Source organism: Artemia franciscana, chromosome 3 (genome assembly GCF_032884065.1).
Source record: "Artemia franciscana chromosome 3, ASM3288406v1, whole genome shotgun sequence".
NCBI lineage: Eukaryota > Metazoa > Arthropoda > Branchiopoda > Anostraca > Artemiidae > Artemia > Artemia franciscana.
Window position 1 is genome coordinate 50536497 of NC_088865.1, and position 20650 is coordinate 50557146.

At 34.3% G+C, this 20650-nt stretch overlaps 1 protein-coding gene across 2 annotated transcripts in view; it reads right to left on the reverse strand.

The window, feature by feature from the left end:
• The window catches only part of LOC136025375 (uncharacterized), a 145138-nt gene that overhangs the window by 111316 nt on the left and 13172 nt on the right, over positions 1 to 20650 (reverse strand). For both annotated transcript variants that reach the window (XM_065701352.1, XM_065701353.1), the window contains exons 3-4: positions 17090 to 17242; positions 949 to 1064 (exon numbers count right to left, since the gene is read on the reverse strand). In XM_065701352.1, the coding sequence (XP_065557424.1) occupies positions 949 to 1064; positions 17090 to 17242 (269 nt within the window). The remainder of the gene's footprint in view (positions 1 to 948; positions 1065 to 17089; positions 17243 to 20650) is intronic.

The following is a 20650-nucleotide window of genomic DNA, read 5'->3' on the forward strand; positions in this document are numbered from 1 at the left end:
CCAATATACCCTTTCGACAGATGTTTATAAAATAGTTGAGGAGAAACCTGTGACACAAAAGAAAACACTAAAAATTATATCTAGAAACATATAGGGCAAGAGAATTAGAATCACACGGTCGTATACAGGGTTCTTGTTTTGGGAGGGGGGCCACCAAGAAACCTTCCTGTGAACATGTATCACATTTATTTTAAGTGTTTTACTTGTATTTTTGCTACTTCTGCGTCAACTGGATGCATATATAGGATTCAGGGATCAAACCATGGGTGGTCAGAGAGAGAGAGAGAGAGAGAGAGAGAGAGAGAGAGAGAGAGAGAGAGAGAGAGAGAGAGAGAGAGAGAGAGAGAGAGAGAGAGAGAGAGAGAGAGAGAGAGAGAGAGAGAAAGAGAGAGGGAGAGAGAGAGAGAGAGAGAGAGAGAGAGAGAGAGGGAGAGAGAGAGTAACAGAAAGAGAGACATAAAGAGGGGATAAGAAAGAGATAGAGAAACAGAGGAGAGATCGATTTAGTTTTTAAATCTGCATAATGACCGTGATTTGTGAAATTTGAATTTACTATAATAAAACAAAGGTAATTCACTTCTTTATAAATGCATCAATAATAAAGAGAACTCTCCAGAGACTTCTCAAAAGACTGGCTCGCAAGAGAGCTAAACATCAAGTTATAATTATTTTAATGTGGCTTTATCTACCTAAGATACAGATTGTCTGGTAATTTTTTTTATCTTTAATGATAGTTCGCAAAAAGAAATTTCGCTCCAAAATAAGAGAAGGAAAAACAGACAGAGAGAGAGAGAGAAAAGAAAAGGGAAAAAAGAGTGAATTATTAATATCGATATGGAATATGAAGAAGTAATGAAATAAAAATCAATAGGATTGGTTAAAAAAGCGTAATCTGATCTAGTTTAGTCAAATAAAAAATAACGCTTATATCTGAAAAAATCCACTTACTTCTGATAGCACAATCTCCTCTATAGTAATTATTAAGTGCATAGAACCATCCAAAAACAGTCCACTCCAAGGTAAGGTTAAATCTATTGTGGCACCAGTCGGGTTTCTAGAAGGGTCTGAAAAGAGGCCACTATAAGTTGTATAGCCTAGTTAGGAAATATGCCTACAGCTTAAAGCAATACAAAAATTTCAGCAAAAATTAAAGATTGCTGTTTTTTCCAAAATTGTACAATCAAAAAATATACCATTAACTTTGGTGGATCACTAATCATCAATTTTACTAATCATCTTTAGTGAAGCTTAAATGAAAAAAAAAATAAGAGAAAAAAGATAAAATGAAAAAAAATTCTAACAGTTGTATACACATTTTCTCTAAGGCAGTTTAAACATTTAATTTTCTAATGTTGTACAAGCGGAAAATCCTAAATAGTCTCTGCAGTTTTTGACTAACGAATTCTCTTTTATAAAACTTGACAGAGCAAAAGGAAATAACCAGTCTAATAAAAGTAAAAGTTCAAAACACATAAAGGACTATGACCAGATTTTTATAATCCGCAGCAGCTGTTAATGAATATTATCAATAAGCAAAATTGCAAGCAATGTTTCTTTGATCAAGTGAAAATTTGTATAGGGATATCATAAATAATAACTGGGAGAAGAAAATCTATTTCGCTAAAAATCAAACACGAAAATTATCTTCCGACAGTTTGATTATACTTTCAACGTATATGGAGTGTGCAGTGACCTAAAAAGTGAACAGCTACATCCCTTGACTTTTTTCTCTTATTTTTGAATTTGGGATGCTGCACGCAAGGTCTTGTTAACAGAGATCAGAGTTCAAATCTATTATATCTCATATCCTATACACGACCAAAAAAAAATTATAATACCAAGACCAATCAATTGAAAACGCTGCCTTACTTTTTAGTTAGAAAAATTATTTGTATTTAGATATTACATCTACTATTGCTCAAGAACTGTCTAAGCATTACGCCTTCAAATCATTGAACACTTCGGATAACACTCCTACTCTATCCTACTCAGCTCAAATCTTATGATCCCAGAAAATCCCAAAGGCTCAAAGTAAAAAAATCTTAGAACCTTCTAAAGCCTAAGCTGGGTACCCAGCCTTTTCCCGACCATCTTCTATTCCCCACCTTCTAACCAACCGAGTAAAACTTTCGGAAGAATAAGAAAATTCTGCGGGAAAACTCTGGTACCCAAAGTTTCCTTTTGCAAGTCAAATTTTGTAAATTTCTTTGTTACTTTCGAAGGATTTGACCCAAGGAGTATTTTCCGTCCCTCTTTATCACCTTATTTGTAGTTATGAACCAGATAAACAAGCTAAAAATATAGAATTGCTTAGAAAGCTGACAAATTATACTAAAACGGTCGAAAATATTTGCAAGCGTGGCAACTATACTTTTTTGAATTTTGTTTACATGTGATTATAAAAACATACTTGTAAACGAAACATAAAATGATACATCATTGTCCTTAAATTAAGTCGTATTTTATGCATAATTGATATAAAAACAAAAGGTTGGACAAAAAAAGGAGGTTGTTTCTACTGAAAGAACCCAATAGGTCATTTCCAAATATATTTCTTATGAACAAATAATTTAAGGAAAAAACTAAAATTCTAAGATGTAACAAAAACAGTTCGTCCTTATCAAGTAATGTCACTAGTAGAGCTTAAACAACTAGCTATTTATCAAATAATATATATATATATATATATATATATAAGTTGTCTTTCTGTTATGTCTGTCGAGTGACGTCATGTCATCATGTCGTCATGAAGTTAGTTGTCGTCATGTTTGTTATGACGATGACGTCATTAAAGGTATTTAATAAATTCGTTCAAAGACAAATTTTTTAATTGTAAGAAGATCGTGGACGGAAAATTGTTTAATTGTAAAATGACTGAAGAATCTACAATGGCAACAGCCGAGGAAGCTGCTCAAAGAGTCTATGCCAAAAAACTTGCTGCTGATAGAGAAAGAAGAAAAGAAAGCGTGCCGAGGAATCACAAGAACAGCAAGAAAACAGGCTTGCGGCTGATAGAGAAAGTAAGAACAGAAAGTGTGCCGAGGAATCACAAGAGCAACGTGAAAACAGGCTTGCGGCTTCAAGAGATAATGCCAGATTAGGCATGTGCAATTTCCATCAACGAAGGTGTGTCGAGGAACTACCAGAGCAACGCGAAACCAGACTTGCTGCTAAAAGAGAAAGTGAAAAAAGAAGGCGTGCCGAGGAATCACAAGAGCAACGTGAAAACAGGCTTGCGGCTTCAAGAGATAATGCCAAAAGAAAGCGTGCCGAGGAATCACAAGAGCACCGTGAAAATTATCGCATGGCTTTTAGGTACAGCCCAGTCGATGATTATAGTAGATGTGTTCAAATCGGGACTATGTCTAAAATTTGTCCCTACTACAAGGCCTTGAAATTTAATGGTGAAGCAATGGGAATGTGTTGCGCCTCAGGAAAAGTTAAACTTCCTCAACTGGCTGCACCCCCAGAGCCATTGAAGACTTTGCTTACTGGAACTACGTCAGAATCTAAACGTTTTTTATCAGAAAATATAACTCATGTTTCCAAATGACGTCGTTTGGTGCATTAATACAAAAGAAGAAAAAAAACTAAAAAAGGTAAAAACTACAAAAAAACTAAAAAGAAAATACTGAAGAAACTAAAAAAGCTAAAAAAAACTAAAAAAAAAGGTAAAAACTAAAAACTAAAAAAGAAAAAAACTAAAAAAAACTAAAAAAAGGTAAAAAATACAAAAAAACTAAAAAGAAAAAAAAGAAAAACTAATGAGAAAACTAAAAAAAGGAAAAAAACTGGAAAATAAAGGAGAAAAAGAAAAATATAAACCGGGACACAGGGAATATAAATGAGGACCGGGACACTCAAAGAGAAATCACAGACTGGGACACTGGGACACAAATAACGACCGGGAGAAATAAATGACGACCGGGACACTCAAAGATAAATTACAGACCAGGACACAAATGACGATCGGGACACCGGGACACAGGGAATATAAATGACGACCGGGACACAGGGACACAACTACAAGGGGAATGCCGGGGGCACAGAGGGATATATAAATGATGACGGGGACACAGGGAATGTTCGATTAGCAATCACCATCAACAAAGCTCAAGGGCAATCATTAGAATAATCAGGTATACATCTGAATACGGATTGTTTTTCCCATGGACAATTTTATGTTGCATGTTCAAGAGTCGGTAAACCTGACAATCTATTTATATGCACAGACAATGGGACATCGAAGAATGTTGTATATTCGCAAGTTTTACGTAGTTAAAAACGTATATATATATATATATATCTATATATATAAAAATAAGTTGTCTGTCTGTCTGTCTGTGGATCAGGTGACGTCATGTTTCTGTGTTGACTGACGTCATGAAATTAGTTGTCGTCATTTTTGCTTTGACGGTGACGTCATTAATGGTATTTAAGACATTTGTTCACGGAAAAATGTTTAATTGTAAAATGACTGAAGAACCTACAATGGCAACAGCCGAGGAAGCTGCTCAAAGAGTTTATGCCAAAAAACTTGCTGCTGATAGAGAAAGTAAGAAAAGAAAGCGTTCCGAGGAATCACAAGAACAGCAAGAAAACAGGCTTGCGGCTAAAGAACGCAAAACCGCGCAGTTAGATGAAAATCCACCTGGACAGCGAGAGTCAAAACATATCAAAACTGAAAATGATAGCGATGATGATTGGGTTTGGGATTTTGACTTGGATAAGGTCATCAATGCCTACCAGAAATGAGTTAAAAAAAACAAAGGTTCGTCGATATGTACTTCATAGTGACGCTGAAAAATAAAGAAGAAAAAGAAAACTGAAAAAAGAAAAAAGGTAAAAAACTAAAAAAAAACTAAAAAGAAAAAACACTCAAAGAGAAATTACAGACCGGGACACAAATGACGACCGAGACAGAGGGAATATAAGTGACGACCGGGAACCTCAAAGAGAAATTACAGACTGGGACACCCGGACACAAATCACGACCGGGACACAGGGAATATAAATGACGACCGGGACACAGGGACACATCATTAGAATAATGAGGTATAGATCTGAATACGGATTGTTTTTCCCATGGAAAATTATATGTTGCATGTTCAAGAGTCAGTAAACCTGACAATCTATTTATATGCACAGACAATGGGACAGCGAAGAATGTTGTATATTCGCATGTTTTACGTAGTTAAAAACATATATTTATATCTATCTCTATTCACAGGTGGGACACAGGGACACAACTACAATGGCGCGTAACTAATATGGCGCGTAACGACTTACGCGCGCGGGGGGGCTTGGGGGGTTGGGGGCGCGAAGCGCCCCACCAACTAGGTGTTGGGGTGGCGCGAAGCGCCACCCCAACAGCTAGTATATATATATATATATATATATATATATATATATATATATATATATATATATATATATATATATATAAATAAGTTGTCTGTGTGTGGATCTGTGGATCAGGTGACGTCACCTGAAAAAACTGGATAAGGTGACGTCAAAACTGAAAAAACTAAAAAAAGGCAAAAACTACAAAAATAACTAAAAACTAATAAAAAAAATAAAAAAGCTAAAACACTAAAAAAACTAAAAAAAGGCAAAAACTACAAAAAAAACTAAAAACTAATAAAAAAGCTAAAAAACTAAAAAAACTAAAAAAAGGCAAAAACTACAAAAAAAACTAAAAACTAATAAAACTAATAAAAAAAATAAAAAACTAAAAAAAACTAAAAAAAGGTAAAAAAAACTAAAAACTAAAAAAAACTAAAAAAAAGGAAAAAACTGAAAAATAAGCTAAAATAAAGGTAAAAACCAATAAAAAACTAAAAAAAAACTGAAAAAACTAAAAAAAGGCAAAAACTACAAAAAAAACTAAAAACTAATAAAAAAAGTAAAAAAGCTAAAAAACTAAAAAAACTAAAAAAACTAAAAAAAAGGTAAAAAACTAAAAAAAATAAAAAATAAAAAAAAACTAAAAAAAAGGAAAAAACTGAAAAATAAGCTAAAATAAAGGTAAAAACCAACAAAAAACTAAAAAGAAAAAAAGGAAAAAACTAAAAAAAAATTTCATCTAAAAAACTAAAAAAACTAAAAAAGGTAAAAACTAAAAGAACTAAAAAAGAAAAAAATAAATGACGACACTCAAAGAGAAAGCGACCAGGACAAAAGGAATGTTCGATTAGCAATCAACAAAGCACCGGGACACAGGGAGTATAAATGACGACCAGGACATAAGTAAAAAAAAAAAACTAACAAAACTAAAAAGAAGGTAAAAACTACAAAAAAAACTAAAAAGAAAAAAACTAAAAAAAGGCAAAAACTACAAAAAAAACTAAAAACTAATAAAAAAGCTAAAAAACTAAAAAAACTAAAAAAAGGCAAAAACTACAAAAAAACTAAAAACTAATAAAAAAAAAAAGCTAAAAAACTAAAAAAACTAAAAAAAGGTAAAAAACTAAAAAAAACTAAAAAAAAGGAAAATACTGAAAAATAAGCTAAAATAAAGGTAAAAACCAATAAAAAACTAAAAAAAAACTGAAAAAACTAAAAAAGGGCAAAAACTACAAAAAAAACTAAAAACTAATAAAAAAAATAAAAAAGCTAAAAAACTAAAAAAATAAAAAAAATAAAAAAAGGTAAAAAACTAAAAAAAATGAAAAATAAAAAAAAATAAAAAAAAGGAAAAAACTGAAAAATAAGCTAAAATAAAGGTAAAAACCAATAAAAAACTAAAAAGAAAAAAAGGAAAAAACTAAAAAAAAATTCATCTAAAAAACTAAAAAAAACTAAAAAAGGTAAAAACTAAAAGAACTAAAAAATAAAAAAATAAATGACGACACTCAAAGAGAAAGCTACCAGGACAAAAGGAATGTTCGATTAGCTATCAACAAAGCACCGGGACACAGGGAGTATAAATGACGACCAGGACATAAGTAAAAAAAAAAACTAACAAAACTAAAAAGAAGGTAAAAACTACAAAAAAACTAAAAAGAAAAAAAACTAAAAACTAATAAAAAAACTAAAAAATCTAAAAATCTAAATAAACTAAAAAAGAAAAAAAAAGGAAAAAAATAAAGGAGAAAAACAAAACTAAAAAACGAATGTATATACAGACCGGGACACCGGGATACAAATGACGACCGGGACACAGGGAATATAAATGACAACCGGGACACAGGGACACAACTACAACGGGGACACCGGGGGAAACAGGGGGATATAAATGACGACCGGGACACCGGGACAGGGAATGGTCGATTAGCAATCACCATCAACAAAGCTCAAGGGCAATCATTAGAATCATGAGGTATAGATCTGAATACAGATTGTTTTCCCATGGACCATTATATGTTGCATGTTCAAGAGTCGGTAAACCTGACAATCTATTTATATGCAAAGACAATGGGACAGCAAAGAATGTTGTATATTCGCAAGTTTTACGTAGTTAAAACCATATATATATATATATATATATATATATATATATATATATATATATATATATATATATATATATATATATATATATATTCACAGGTGGGACATAGGGACACAACTACAATGGCGCGTAGCTATTATGGCGCGTAACGACTTACGCGCGCGGGGGGGCTTGGGGGGGGCGCGATATATATATATATATATATATATATATATATATATATATATATATATATATATATATATATATATATATATATATATATATATATATATATATATATATATATATATATATATATATATATATATATATATATATATATATATATATATATATATATATATATATATATATATATATATATTTATATATATATATATATATATATATGTATGTATGTATGTATGTATGTATGTATATATGCTAAACCAAGATAGAGCTGCAGGAAAAAATTTAGAGGACAATGAAAAAGCTTGTGGTACCTAGGATGTGAAGGAAGATTTGTTTTGTGAGGAGGAGTCAGCGACGGTACTAAAAGGATCAAAAAATAATAAGGCTCCAGGTGCTGATAGTGCGGTGAATGAGTTTCTTAAATATGGTGACTCTGGGATTAGAAATAAATTACTGAAGATTATGAATACAATCTTTGAAAAAGGGGAAGTATCTAACGGTTTTTGGAAAACCTTAATTAAACCACTGTATAAAAAAAAGGTAATAACAGTGAATGTCGTAATTATCGAGGAATTAGTCTGGTATCTGTAGGTAGAAAATTATTTTGTAAGATACTTTCTTAAAAAGAAAGATACTTTGTATGATATTTTTTTACTGAGAGGTGCTGTAGACAAAGTTATAAGAAATAGCTGTGCGGTTTTAGAAAGGGTAGAGGATTTGTCAACTAAATTTTCACTCTTGAGTTAATAATTGAGGAGTGTTCGAGTTATTAAAACACCTTTAGTCCCCAGTCTTATAGAATATGGGCAACCGTTCGATTCTGTTGATAAGAGTTTTAGCAAAGTTTTACGAGAATTACACTGCTGCGGTTGAAGTAGAAAATATTGTGCTATGATTTGTGCTATGATTGTGCTATGAAAATACGATTTGTGCTATGTACGAGAATAATACTGCTGCCGTTAAGGTAGGAAATGAGGTTAGCAGCTGGTTTAATTTTAAATCAGGAGTTAAGAAGGGTTGTGTTCTATCCCCCTTCATAAGAATCGTTTTGATGGACTTTGTTTTAAGGAGCATAGGAAAGGTGATTGGAGAATATTGTATCAAATGGGGAGGAAAAACTTTCCTGGACTTAGATTTTTTGATAATCCAAGCATCCTAGATAAAAGTGTGAGCTAAATAAATGACCCTTTAGAGGTTATTGCGAGTTCAGATTGCTAGTTTAGGTTTGAAAATTAGTGCTAAGAATACTAAGTCACTAAGACTACCAATAAGTAAAGATGAAAAGGTGACGTTGGGTAACGAAAAGATTGATTAGCTGTACAGCTTCGCTTACCTTGGTAGTACTATTACAAAAGAAGTTGGTAGTAGAGAGGATGCTAAAAGTAGAATAGCCAAGGCCCAGGGTGTTTTTTCAAAGTTGAAAAAAAAACTTAGAAGAATAGGAAAATAAGTCTGATAAACCAAGATTAGAATATTAGAAGCTATAATGATGACGGTGGTCAAGTATGGTTCTGGATCATAGACACCCCGAAAAATGATGAAGATTTTCCAGATGATTTCCACAAACATACTCAGAACAAACCTACGGATTGTTCTGGATATCCGGCTGACTGACCGTATTTCAAGTAGTGACTGACCAATATTTGTATTTTGACAAGGTAATACCACAATTCAAAAATCTTAAAAATGAAAACCAAAAGTTTAAAGCTTAGTTGACGCGGAGTGCCACGCCATACTATTTTCATTTCATAGTCCTTGAAAAAATTTCTGAGTAAAAAAAACACGTCTACAAATGTTTTTATTCTAAAAGAAAAAAAATCCCATGCAGCATACGTCAGTTCGGAATCGCTAAAGTTATTATGTAAACTGCAAAAATATTTATGGTGTCTGAACAACAGTTTTAATGTTTTATTTCAAACATGAAAAATACCTGAAAATTTTTAAATTGGTTTTATATTTTCTTAGATGAAAGCGACTCGCTCCGTGGAACGAAACCAGTGAACACAACCAGTTATATAATGTCAATAGGAAGGCCCGAAAATTGAAAATTTTCAACTATTACAAATGATGATTCTTTGGAAAAATCTGAACTATCAAAGGTGATAGGACCGAGAGAACGGCCTGATTATATTAAATTTACAATGGGAAAAAATGAACAACCTGAATGACCAATACAAGAAGCTAAAGCAAAGGGCATTGCTAAATTGTCTGAAGTAATAAAAATCCAAAATGAAGAAGAAAGACAATTGCGGTTAGAAAACATGCAACAGCGGGTATCAAAACGTATAAAAATGAAAGTGAAGAACAAAGACTTGGGCGGTTAGTAGATATGCAAAAGCGAGAATTAAAGCATGTCCAAAATTAAAATGAAGAGCAAAGACTCGGGTGATTAGAAAATAGGCAAAAACGAGAATTAAAGCGTGTCAAAAAAGAAATGAACAGAATATAATTACTGGGGAAAAATCAGGAAAAGGAATTCACACATCTAGAGTTACAGTGGACTCTAGTAAAGGTCAACATGGCTATACTGTTAAACGACATCAATTTCCACTAACAATATTGACATTCCTTCTTTTAAATTAATTATACAATACATAACTATAATATACTAGATGGATCCCGGTGGCTTCGCTGCCAGGCCAGCATGGCACGCGGCAGGCTTCTATATATGGATTCTCATTGTCCCTTGTGTTCTAACCGCAGATAGTGCTGGGTCCTGCCGGCTTCGCCGCCGGGCCCCAGCATGGCACACGGCAGGCTTCTATATACGGATTCTCATTGTCCTTTGTGTTCTAACCACAGACAGTGCTGGGTCCTGGCGGCTTTGCTACAGGGCCCCGCGGGCCCCAGCATGGCACACGACAGGCTTCTATGTATGGATTCTCATTGCCCCTTGTGTTCTGGGTCCCGGCAACGCTATGTTATTTTTGGGTCGAATTAATGACGTAAATTGGACATTCCTAATCTGGTCCTTTCTCTTTGAGCCGCAAGCCTGGTTTTGCGTTGCTCTGGTTTTCCCTTTTTGGTGATAGCGACCCGCCTACTTTTTTTACTATCTCTATTAGCCGCAAGCCTGGTTTCGCGTTGCGACCATGACGTCATTTACAGATTTTTATCTTTGATTACAGTTTGTTTCCTTTTTTTATTTTAATTTTTTTACGTCATATTTTAGTTTTTTTCTTTTTCAGTTTTTTCTATTTTAGTTTTTTCATTTTTAGTTTTTTTCTTTTTTAGTTTAGCACCAAGAAAAGGCTCATATTGCTTAAAAGATCTGCTACCCCCCGAAAATGAAAGACGAATATATAATGAAGTCTGGAAGGAAGCCCTGACAACTGCCAACAATACGTCTTATTGTTCAAGTTATAATTCATTTTTTAGTTAATTATAATTTTAATAATTATAATACACTAGCTGTTGGGGTGGCGCTTCGCACCCCTCCCCCAAGCTCCCCCGCGTGCGTTAGTCGTTACGCGACAAATTAGTTACGTGCCATTGTAGTTGTGTCCCTGTGTCCCACCTGTGAATAGAGATAGATATATATATATATGTTTTTAACTACGTAAAACTTGCGAATATACAACATTCTTCGCTGTCCCATTGTCTGTGCATATAAATAGATTGTCAGGTTTACCGACTCTTGAACATGCAATATATAATTGTCCACGGGAAAAACAATCCGTATTCTGATCTATACCTCATTATTCTAATGATTGCCCTTGAGCTTTGTTGATGGTGATTGTTAATCGAACATTTCCTGTGTCCCCGTCGTCATTTATATATCCCCCTGTGAACCCCAGCGTCCCCGTTGTAGTTGTGTCCCTGTGTCCCGGTCGTCATTTATATTCCCTGTGTCCCGGTCGTCATTTGTGTCCCGGTGTTTTTTTTTTAGTTTTTTACCTTTTTTATTTTTTTCCTTTTTTTTAATTTTTTTTCTTTTTAGGTTTTTTCTTTTCTTAGCTTTTTACGCGCCATATTAGTTACGCGCCATTGTAGTTGTGTCCCTGTGTCCCAGATTCCCTGTGTTCCGGTCGTCATTTATATATCCCCCTGTGCCCTCCGGTGTCCCCATTGTAGTTGTGTCCCTTTGTCCCGGTCGTCATTTATATTCCCTGTGTCCCGGTCGTTATTTGTGTCCCGGTGTCCCAGTCCGCAATCCCTCGCTCCTTACGCTAAAGCTTTTAATTGCTTTAAAAAGCAGAATTGTGGAAAAGAGTCAAACTTTAGCGTAAAGAGAGAGGGATTGCGGAGGGGACAACCCATTTCAGATACGGAGTAATTTCTGTTCGTTTTAAGTTTTAAAGTCGCTCCTTACTTTCACTTAAAAAAACTTGTTTTTTATGTAATTTCTGAACATTTTTGAATTAATGCATGTTTGATTTTGGCTCTCCACAAATAAAGTATTAAAATGAAATTTGCATATTAATTCCTTTTTTGGCTAAATGGCTTTCTCTTAGTTTTGATCAGACGATTTTGAGAAATAAGGGATGGGGAAGGAGGCCTAGTTGCCATGCAATTTGTCGGTTACATAAAAAGGCAACTATAAATTTTAATTTTTAACGAATTTTTTTATTAGTGAAACATATACGTAACTTAAGAATTAACTTACGTAACAAACTTTTATATTCTTTAATTTTTATTATGTATATGAGGGGGTTTGTACCCTCGTAAATACCTAGTTCTTTACACTAAATCGTAAGTTTTGTCCCAATTCTTTAAGAATGACCCCTGAATCAGAAAGGCCGTAGAATAAATAGTTGAAATTACTAAAAATACTATAACATATAGAGCGAGGTAGTTTTCTCCTCCTAAATACCTCTCTCTTTATGCTAAAGTGTTTTTAGAACCCCTCATATGCGTAATAATCTCTGTTCGTTTTAAGTTTCAATGCTACTCTTTACTTTCAATTGAAAAAACTTTTCCATGTTTATTTTTTCATTGTTTTTTTTAAGGAATTTAGAAAATTCTGCACCCTTTTCATTGAATTTCTGTTCCCCATGAAATATTCCTCCAAGGAAAGATCCACCCACATAGCCCCCTCCCTTCAACCCCGCCCCCAAAACCAAAAAAACCTCGAAAACGACTGTACACTTCCCAATAACCATTATTATATGTAAACACTGGTCGAAGTATGTAACTTTCAGCCCCTCCCCCAGGGATTGAGGGGGCGTAAGTCATTCCTAAAGACATAGTTATTATGGTTTTTGACTATGCAGAACAAAATGGCAATCTCAAAATTTTGATCTGTTGACTTTGGAGAAATATGAGCGTAGGAGGGGGCCTAGGTGCCCTCCAATTTTTTTGGTCACTTTAAAAGGGCACAAGAACTTTTCATTCCCGTTAGAATGAGCCCTCTTGCGACATTCTAGGACCACTTGGTCGATACGATGACCCCTGGAAAAAAAAAACGCGCACCCGTGATTTGTCTTCTGGCAAAAAATACGAAATTCCACATTTTTGTAGATAGGGGCTTAAAAATTTTGCTATAGGGTTCTCTGATACGCTGAATGCGATGGTGTGACTTTTAGGGGGTGTTTTCCCCTATTTTCTAAAATAAGGCAAATTTTTTCACTCTCGTAACTTTTGATGACAAAGACTAAATTTGATGAAACTTATATATTTAAAATCAGCAGAAAAATCTGATTTTTTTTATGTATACTTTGGCATCAAAATTCCGTTTTTTTAGAGTTTCGTTTACTATTGAGCCGGGTCGCTCCTTACTACAGTTCGTTACCACGAACCGTTTGATAAAACGATCTAGATAGGTCAGGACCTTAAAAAAAAATTCGTGTGTTTCCCAGGATGGTTGTAACGAACCTGTGGTGACGTTATGACATCAAGAAGAGGTGACGTCATAACATCTAGAAAAGGCTCAAATTTGCTGCCGTTAGAATACAACCGACAATGATAATTAATACATAGAAGCCTGCCGTACGCCGAATGCCGAGGCCCGACAATCAGGCCACCGACAACCAAAGCATCGAGCCTAAATCCTTAAGTATGAAAATAATTCAATAGGAGATTCCAAAGGTACTTTATAAATTCAGTCTCTCAAGGGGCATTTTCAGGAGAGCTAGGGATAAGCCACCCTTGACTTGGTCTGAAAAGGAAACCTTACGTGAATCGAACTTGTGGAAATGATAAAGCATAAGATTTGCAGTAAGTTAAATATTAAAATGTAACAAAATCAAAATGAAGAGCACAGACCCGGGTGGTTAGAAAATAGGCAAAAGCGAGAATTAGAGCGTGTAAAAAATGCAAATGAACAGAATATAATTACTAGCGAAAAATCAGGAAAAGAAATTCACACATCTAGAGTTACAGTGAACTCTAGTAAAGGTCAATATGGCTATACCGTTCAACGTCATCAATTTCCACTAACAATATTAACGTTCCTTTTTTTAAAATTAATTATACGATACATAATTATAATATATATTAGCATCTTTGATATTCAGGTCATAAAATCAACTAAATAGGTCAGGGTTTTGCATTTTTCCAAGGGTTGTTGTAATGAACCTGTGGTGACGTTATGAAACACCAAGAAAAGGCTCATATTGCTTAAAAGCTCTGCTACCCCCCGAAAATGAACGACTGGAAGGAAGCACTGACAACAACCAACAAAACGTCTTATTGTTCAAGTTATAATTCATTTTTTAAATTGATTTTACGATTAATAATTAAATACATATTAACATCATTGACATTTCAGGTCATAAAACGATCTAGATAGGTGAGGTCTTTAAGAAAAAATTCGTGTATTTCCCAGGATGGTTGAAACGAGCCTGCGGTGACATTATGACATCAAGAAGAGGTGACGTCATAACATCAAGAATAGGCTCAAATTTTCTGCGGTTAAAAGAAAACCGATAATAATAATTAATACAAAGAAGCCTGCCGTACGCCGAATGCCGACAACCAAAGCATCGAGCCTAAACCTTTAAGTATGAAAATAATTCCAAAGGAGATTCCAGAGGTACGTTATAAATTCAGTCTCTCAAGGGGTCAATTCAGGAGAGCTAGGGATTAGCCACCCTTGACTTGGTCTAAAAAGGATACCTTACGTGCAATCGAACTTGTGGAAATAATGAAGCATAAGATTTGCAGTAAGTTACATAAAAATTACGGTATATTTGAACCAATTTTGACATTAAGCTTGCTTCTAGCGGATAATTATAGTTTGCTCATTCATCACTGTTTTTTTACCTAATTATTTTGTTATGCAACTGTTAAACCAAAACTAGAAGAATAGCTTTGTAGAACTAACCCCCCATGGGAGAATTGTCCAATTGGATGTGTACGGAAAACAGTTGTTTACAAGAACTTTTTCTTATCACAGAAAATCCTTCATATTCTACGTTGGTTTAACCTTGTATGATCTTTTAGATTTAAATTTCTTTTTTAAGAACTTCAAGTACGCTGATCTGATGATTCTGATGTCAATGAAGCTTTAATTTTATCTAATATTGATTTATTTATAAATATTTAAAAATTCAAGAAGAGGGTAAGGGAAGGTGACTTAAAAGTAGAGATAAATTAGAGGACTAAACATTTGTTTGATGTACATATACTTTTGATCCGTCTCAGATACATGGTGATTGCAAAACATACCCAGATTTATGTATTTCATAAGTTGTTTTTTAGTTGCCATTCCTTCCAAATGTGGTATATTTCTTCCTTAAATAACTGGTTAGGATTTGACATTCTTCAAATTCCAATTTACAATTGAAAGTGACACCAGAAGTCAAGAAAAGAAGACGGTTATGAAATCGCTTTAAAATTTGATACAAATAAACGGATGATTCTGTGGGTGATGCTTGAATGAGATGTAATCCTTTCAGGTCCAACAACCTGGAGGTAGTAGTAGGGATCCACGACTTTTTCTAAGAAAGATAGAAAGATAGAGGATTATTGTTCTGGTGAACCTTCTACAGGATCTGCGGCTGATGCTCGAAGTAGCTGTTGTAAGTTGTGTCGAATAAGCCCGAATAAAACATTTTTCTACGAAAGCCCAAAGACATTAATATGACAAGGGAGAAGTATAAGTAGGAAGAAACAGTCTTAGAAAAAATAAGCGAGGAACGAAAATGGTGCACCTGGAAGCCCCACCAGACACAGCCACTTAGGACTACGTTATTTGCCTTAGAGCGAAGTGTTTTGGTTGATTATCCTAGCTCTATGATATGATCAGTACAACCAAACTCAAGTATCATCGAGGTTGAGGGACTGTGTCATGGTAATAGTGTGGCACCGGCATTTTGAAATTGTCTCAATCGCACCAATTGATATTTAGCAATTCCAAATTCACGAGATTAAGCTCTTGTCTACCGTGAATGATTTATTTACTTACCTCAACGGGAGATGTGAACGTGTTTTCTTGGCTGTCATAGGTGGCCAGTTATTAATCATGAATTAGTGTTACTTTTTCGCTTAAAAATAAATAGAAGAAACAGGTCCACTGTGCCGGCAAACTACGTAAATGAAACCGAAAACTTCAAATGAACTATGCAAATATGATAATAATATCCTCCATGTCGATGATTCTTTGTTCCTCCTTCACGAAGCAAATAATTTTAGCAGTAATTACGATTATACAACCTAAGCTCATGGAGCATACAATGAAATAGACAACAACAATTTTTTCATAGTAAATGCATATCAAGGATAAAGAAATAGCAAAAATCTGCATCATTAATGCATCTTACCCCATATATAAGAACGATTCTTGGTTTGGGCTTGTACTTTAAGAGGAGAGCCTACTCATCTAACCAGTAGACGGAATAATTATGAAAAAAATATCATGAGATTCAATGTGGAGGCTGGGTCCTTCAGCCCTTTCAGGGTGCAAGCCTGGACGTAGTCTAGATTATCATTACTACTACCATTAATAATAACAACTCACTGCAATACTAACCCAGTTGAGGTCAATACAACGACAAACGCTCCTTCTCCATCACGATTTATTCAAAGCTTCGCTCTTTATCTTTTTCCATGAGGGTCAAATCTCCTGTAAATCCTTTCTTAGGAACTCTCCCTACCCGATTGGAAGATCACCTATTTTCCATCTGGCCATAGATGGATGGCCAATAAGAACAATCTTTGGCAGTCTGTCACCCTTCATCCGTAAAACGCGTCGTAGTCATCTCACTCTCTCTTTACAGCCCTAGAAAGTGAGCTAGAATCCCATTTTCGTACAGCTTGTTGTTTAATATACGGTGAGTCCTACAGGTGCCTGAAACTGTTCGTAGGCGTAGACAATTTCTCTGGAACACGTTTAATAAACCCTCATCAGTCTTCTGAAGTGTATGTGTCCCCAAAACGTACTTGACTACTATCATTACTGTAGCTCCCAGGATTCTAGTCCAGAATTCACAAACTTATCTTCGTATTCTTCTAAATATATTTTAACTGTGAAAAAATCACCCTAGATTATCATGTTAGAAGATGGTTAAATCAGGTACTTACCTAAAGCACATGTTCCGTCTAACATTATTTTTGGAAATTTACAAGAACAGACATGTGAGTTCAAACCAGTTCTTTTACATGTGGCATCTACAGCTGCACATTCATTTATTACATCCTCTAATTGACACTTGTCATTGGAATCCCAATCGACAGCTGAAATAAATATTTTGATTTATTTGAATTGAAATTAAAGTAAGCATGAAAATAGAAATTTTTTTACGCAGCCAAGGCCAAGACGAACACAAATTTGCCTGGCACATTTTCTAAACACTACTTCATAGAGCCAATTTGTCGTTCAAAAGCCGAAATTTATCCAAAAAAATAAAAATGTTTTAAAGAGGATTCAATCAAATCCATCCTAGGGGCTTGATAAGACAGCAGCCCAGACCTTTTTGTGAAATTTGATTAGGCCTTGTGTTTCTCCTTTGCAGTAATTTCTATTCCTTTTTAGTTTTAATTTTATTATTGATTGTGTGTGTGTTTGTTTAAGGTTCCATTTTTTCATTCATGGGAACTCTTGTGTTTGTTCTTAATTTGACTTATCACATAGCTCATCTTCTGCCTACTCTAGTTATTAATGAAATTTTTTTTAAACAAGTTTTTTCAACTGAAAGTAAGGAGCAACATTAAACCTCAAAACGAACAGAAATTTTGAAGTATATTTGGGGTTACTTTCTCCTCAATACACCGCTCTTTAAGCTAAGGTTTTCTCGGAACTTTTGAAAAATCATATTAAAGTATTTAACGGTCCCTTGTGTTTCAGTAGTCATTTTTAAGTAGTTGGAACAAAATGTCACACTTTAGCTTAAAGAGTCAGTTACTGCAAAAGGGGGTAACCCCATTATATATGTAATATTTTAAATAGTTGGAACAAAATGTCACACTTTAGCTTAAGGAGCCAGTTATTGAAAAGGGGGTAACCCCCTCATATACATAATAATTTTTTGTTTGATAATTCCAATTGTAATAATTCCAATCTTCTAATCTGATACACGCAGTTTGATATTGCCTTGCCATATTTTAGTGATGTGGTCACTGCTCCCTCAATCATGAACAAAACACGTCCCTTCATAGGTTTTGTCACTTTCGGGACCAAGTTACGACCCCTTTTCCCCTAGTTATGACCCTTAAAGCATATCAGGAATGTCGTTGACGCCACTCAGTAAATCCAGAGCGATGATCATTTGGATGTAATGTTTGCCAATATAAGGCACTTTCGGATCAAACTCGTCTACCCCTCTCTTTATGTCCAACATACTTCTTTTGTGGCAAAAACAAGCATGGAATGATCCAACAAATATTTCTAAATCCTCAAAAGCATCTCCAAGGGAGATTCGATGATTGTCTATACCAGTTTTAGCCACCACTTGAAGTTTGCATCGGTTTTTGATGCAATCAATTGAGTGTCGTTATTAACGTCTTCTCGACCTTCTACGAAGAGCTTGTACCATACATATACGCTGATCTGGCTCAAGGTAGACTTGCCAAGTGCCACTGTCAAAATTTCAAGTGCACTTGAGCCGTTAAACTATATTTCAAGTAAATTCAACACAAATTCTTTGATCCATATTTCCGGAAGCAAAAATTGGCCATGTACGCCGAAATAGGTAGGTCTTTTCTAAAATCCAATGACATATAAAATGCAAAACAGACTGACCATTTCCATCCATGTTAGGAGCCAGTTTATCAACATAACCAAGAAATTCGCAATCAGAATTAGGCAGTAAAGTTTAAAAAATTAGTCTTTTTATTTTGACATACTTCGTTCATGCAAAACTAATTCCGTGCTAAAACATAAAATACTATCAGATTTTTGATAGAGTAGTAAAACAAAGTGCTAAGATATCTTCTACGGTTTAAAAATGGTTTCTTCTGTGTAGGTATTGTGTTTTCAGTAAAGCCCTGCTTTTGCATAATCTTACAAACATAAGGCAATATGTCAGTTTATTTGTCCAAGTATCATAGATAAATTTTGCGGGGCAGCAGGATATTTTTTTTATTTTAAGTTAAAACTCACTCTTTATTTCCATTAGAAAAACTTTATTTTCTTTAACTATTATCCTAGCAGGTAACAGATTCCTTTTTTTATTCAGTATACGATTTATTATTTATAGGAGTTTTAAGATGTTAAAATTCTGATTTGTGCCAAACGAAGTTCGAAAAATTTACTTTTCATAAAAAAATGTCCCAGGCACCAAAAGTTTTGGCGCCTTGAAGTGCACCTCCTTCGAGCGGTAGGCCTGTTCTCTCAGGGTGGCAAATATGGTCCACCATTCTCACGTCAGTTTTTAAAATGGAGCAAATGAGTCTGGTGGTTTTGAACAGTGTCCGCAGGGCTCAAAAAGGAATTTGCCCCAGAAGCAATTATTTAATTTGAAAAGAGCATGAAAAGGCATCAAGTGATGTATTCACTTCCATAGTAGCGAAATTAGGTGAATTTTATTTTTATAGTGAAATTTATTTTTATAAGGTCAAATTTAGGGTTAAAATAGCCATTTCGTCAAAATTTTTCTAAATTTCCGACTTGTAAAAACAGTTGTACAGATATATAGGTCGGAGGAAAATGCACAAAATCTGGTACAATTGTAACGCCCATCGCAACCCTGTTTAGTAGTTAGCTGCTATACTAGTAATAATTACATTAGTGGTTATAATATTACCAGTTAAATTTCGACAATTCTATGGAATCCAAAATCCGTACTTAAAACTTATTCATCAGATTAGCTAAATCAGTGCAGAATATTATTACATTGTTAATCATTTTACTGAGATAACATAGTTCTATTCAAATTAAGGTTTTGACATTTTTTGCAGGATACAGGAAACAAATATAAGAGAATCATTTTCTGATTTTGGTTGCTGCAAAATCAAGACAGATATTTGTATACATCTGTAGGTACCATAGTTAAGAACTAAATTATATTCGGATTGTTCAGTATAACATTCTAGTGCCTCTTTATGAAGTTTTTTTTTTACAAAGAATTGTGCATTCTACCTTTATCTTGTTTTTTTCTAGATTGGGTTTTAGAATGAAATTAAGATCCATTTTTTAAAGAAGTTCTGCATCTGAAAGTCAAAAACATAGTGCGGGATAATATTTCCTTATTAAGACGGTTCCTGGCAGGGCGTTAGCGCACCCGTTGTTTCATAGGATAATAGCTGTGGAATTATCTTAGAAAAGAAATGAAATGATCTTACAGAGATTTAAAATATGTGTGCATAATTATATGATATAGTACGTACGGATTAGGGTTCGAAAACCTATTATATTCAAAAGGGTATAAACCAAAGACAGGAGTAAATCTATGTTGTAAGATATAAATCGGGTACGAAAACAAAAACGAAATATGCAATTCGACTCCCTTCTCAGTAGTCTTCCCTAATAGACTAATGAATACCGCTAAAACGGCCTTTCAACCCCCCCCCCCCATCCCCGATGGGGGTAGGGGGATCGAGAAAAATTTTCTTTACAAAACAATTTCTAATTTTGCAGCATTTTTTTTTTATTATCTTTGTTTGTCACTATGGACGAAGAGTTGATCAGAAATAAGGAAAACCAGT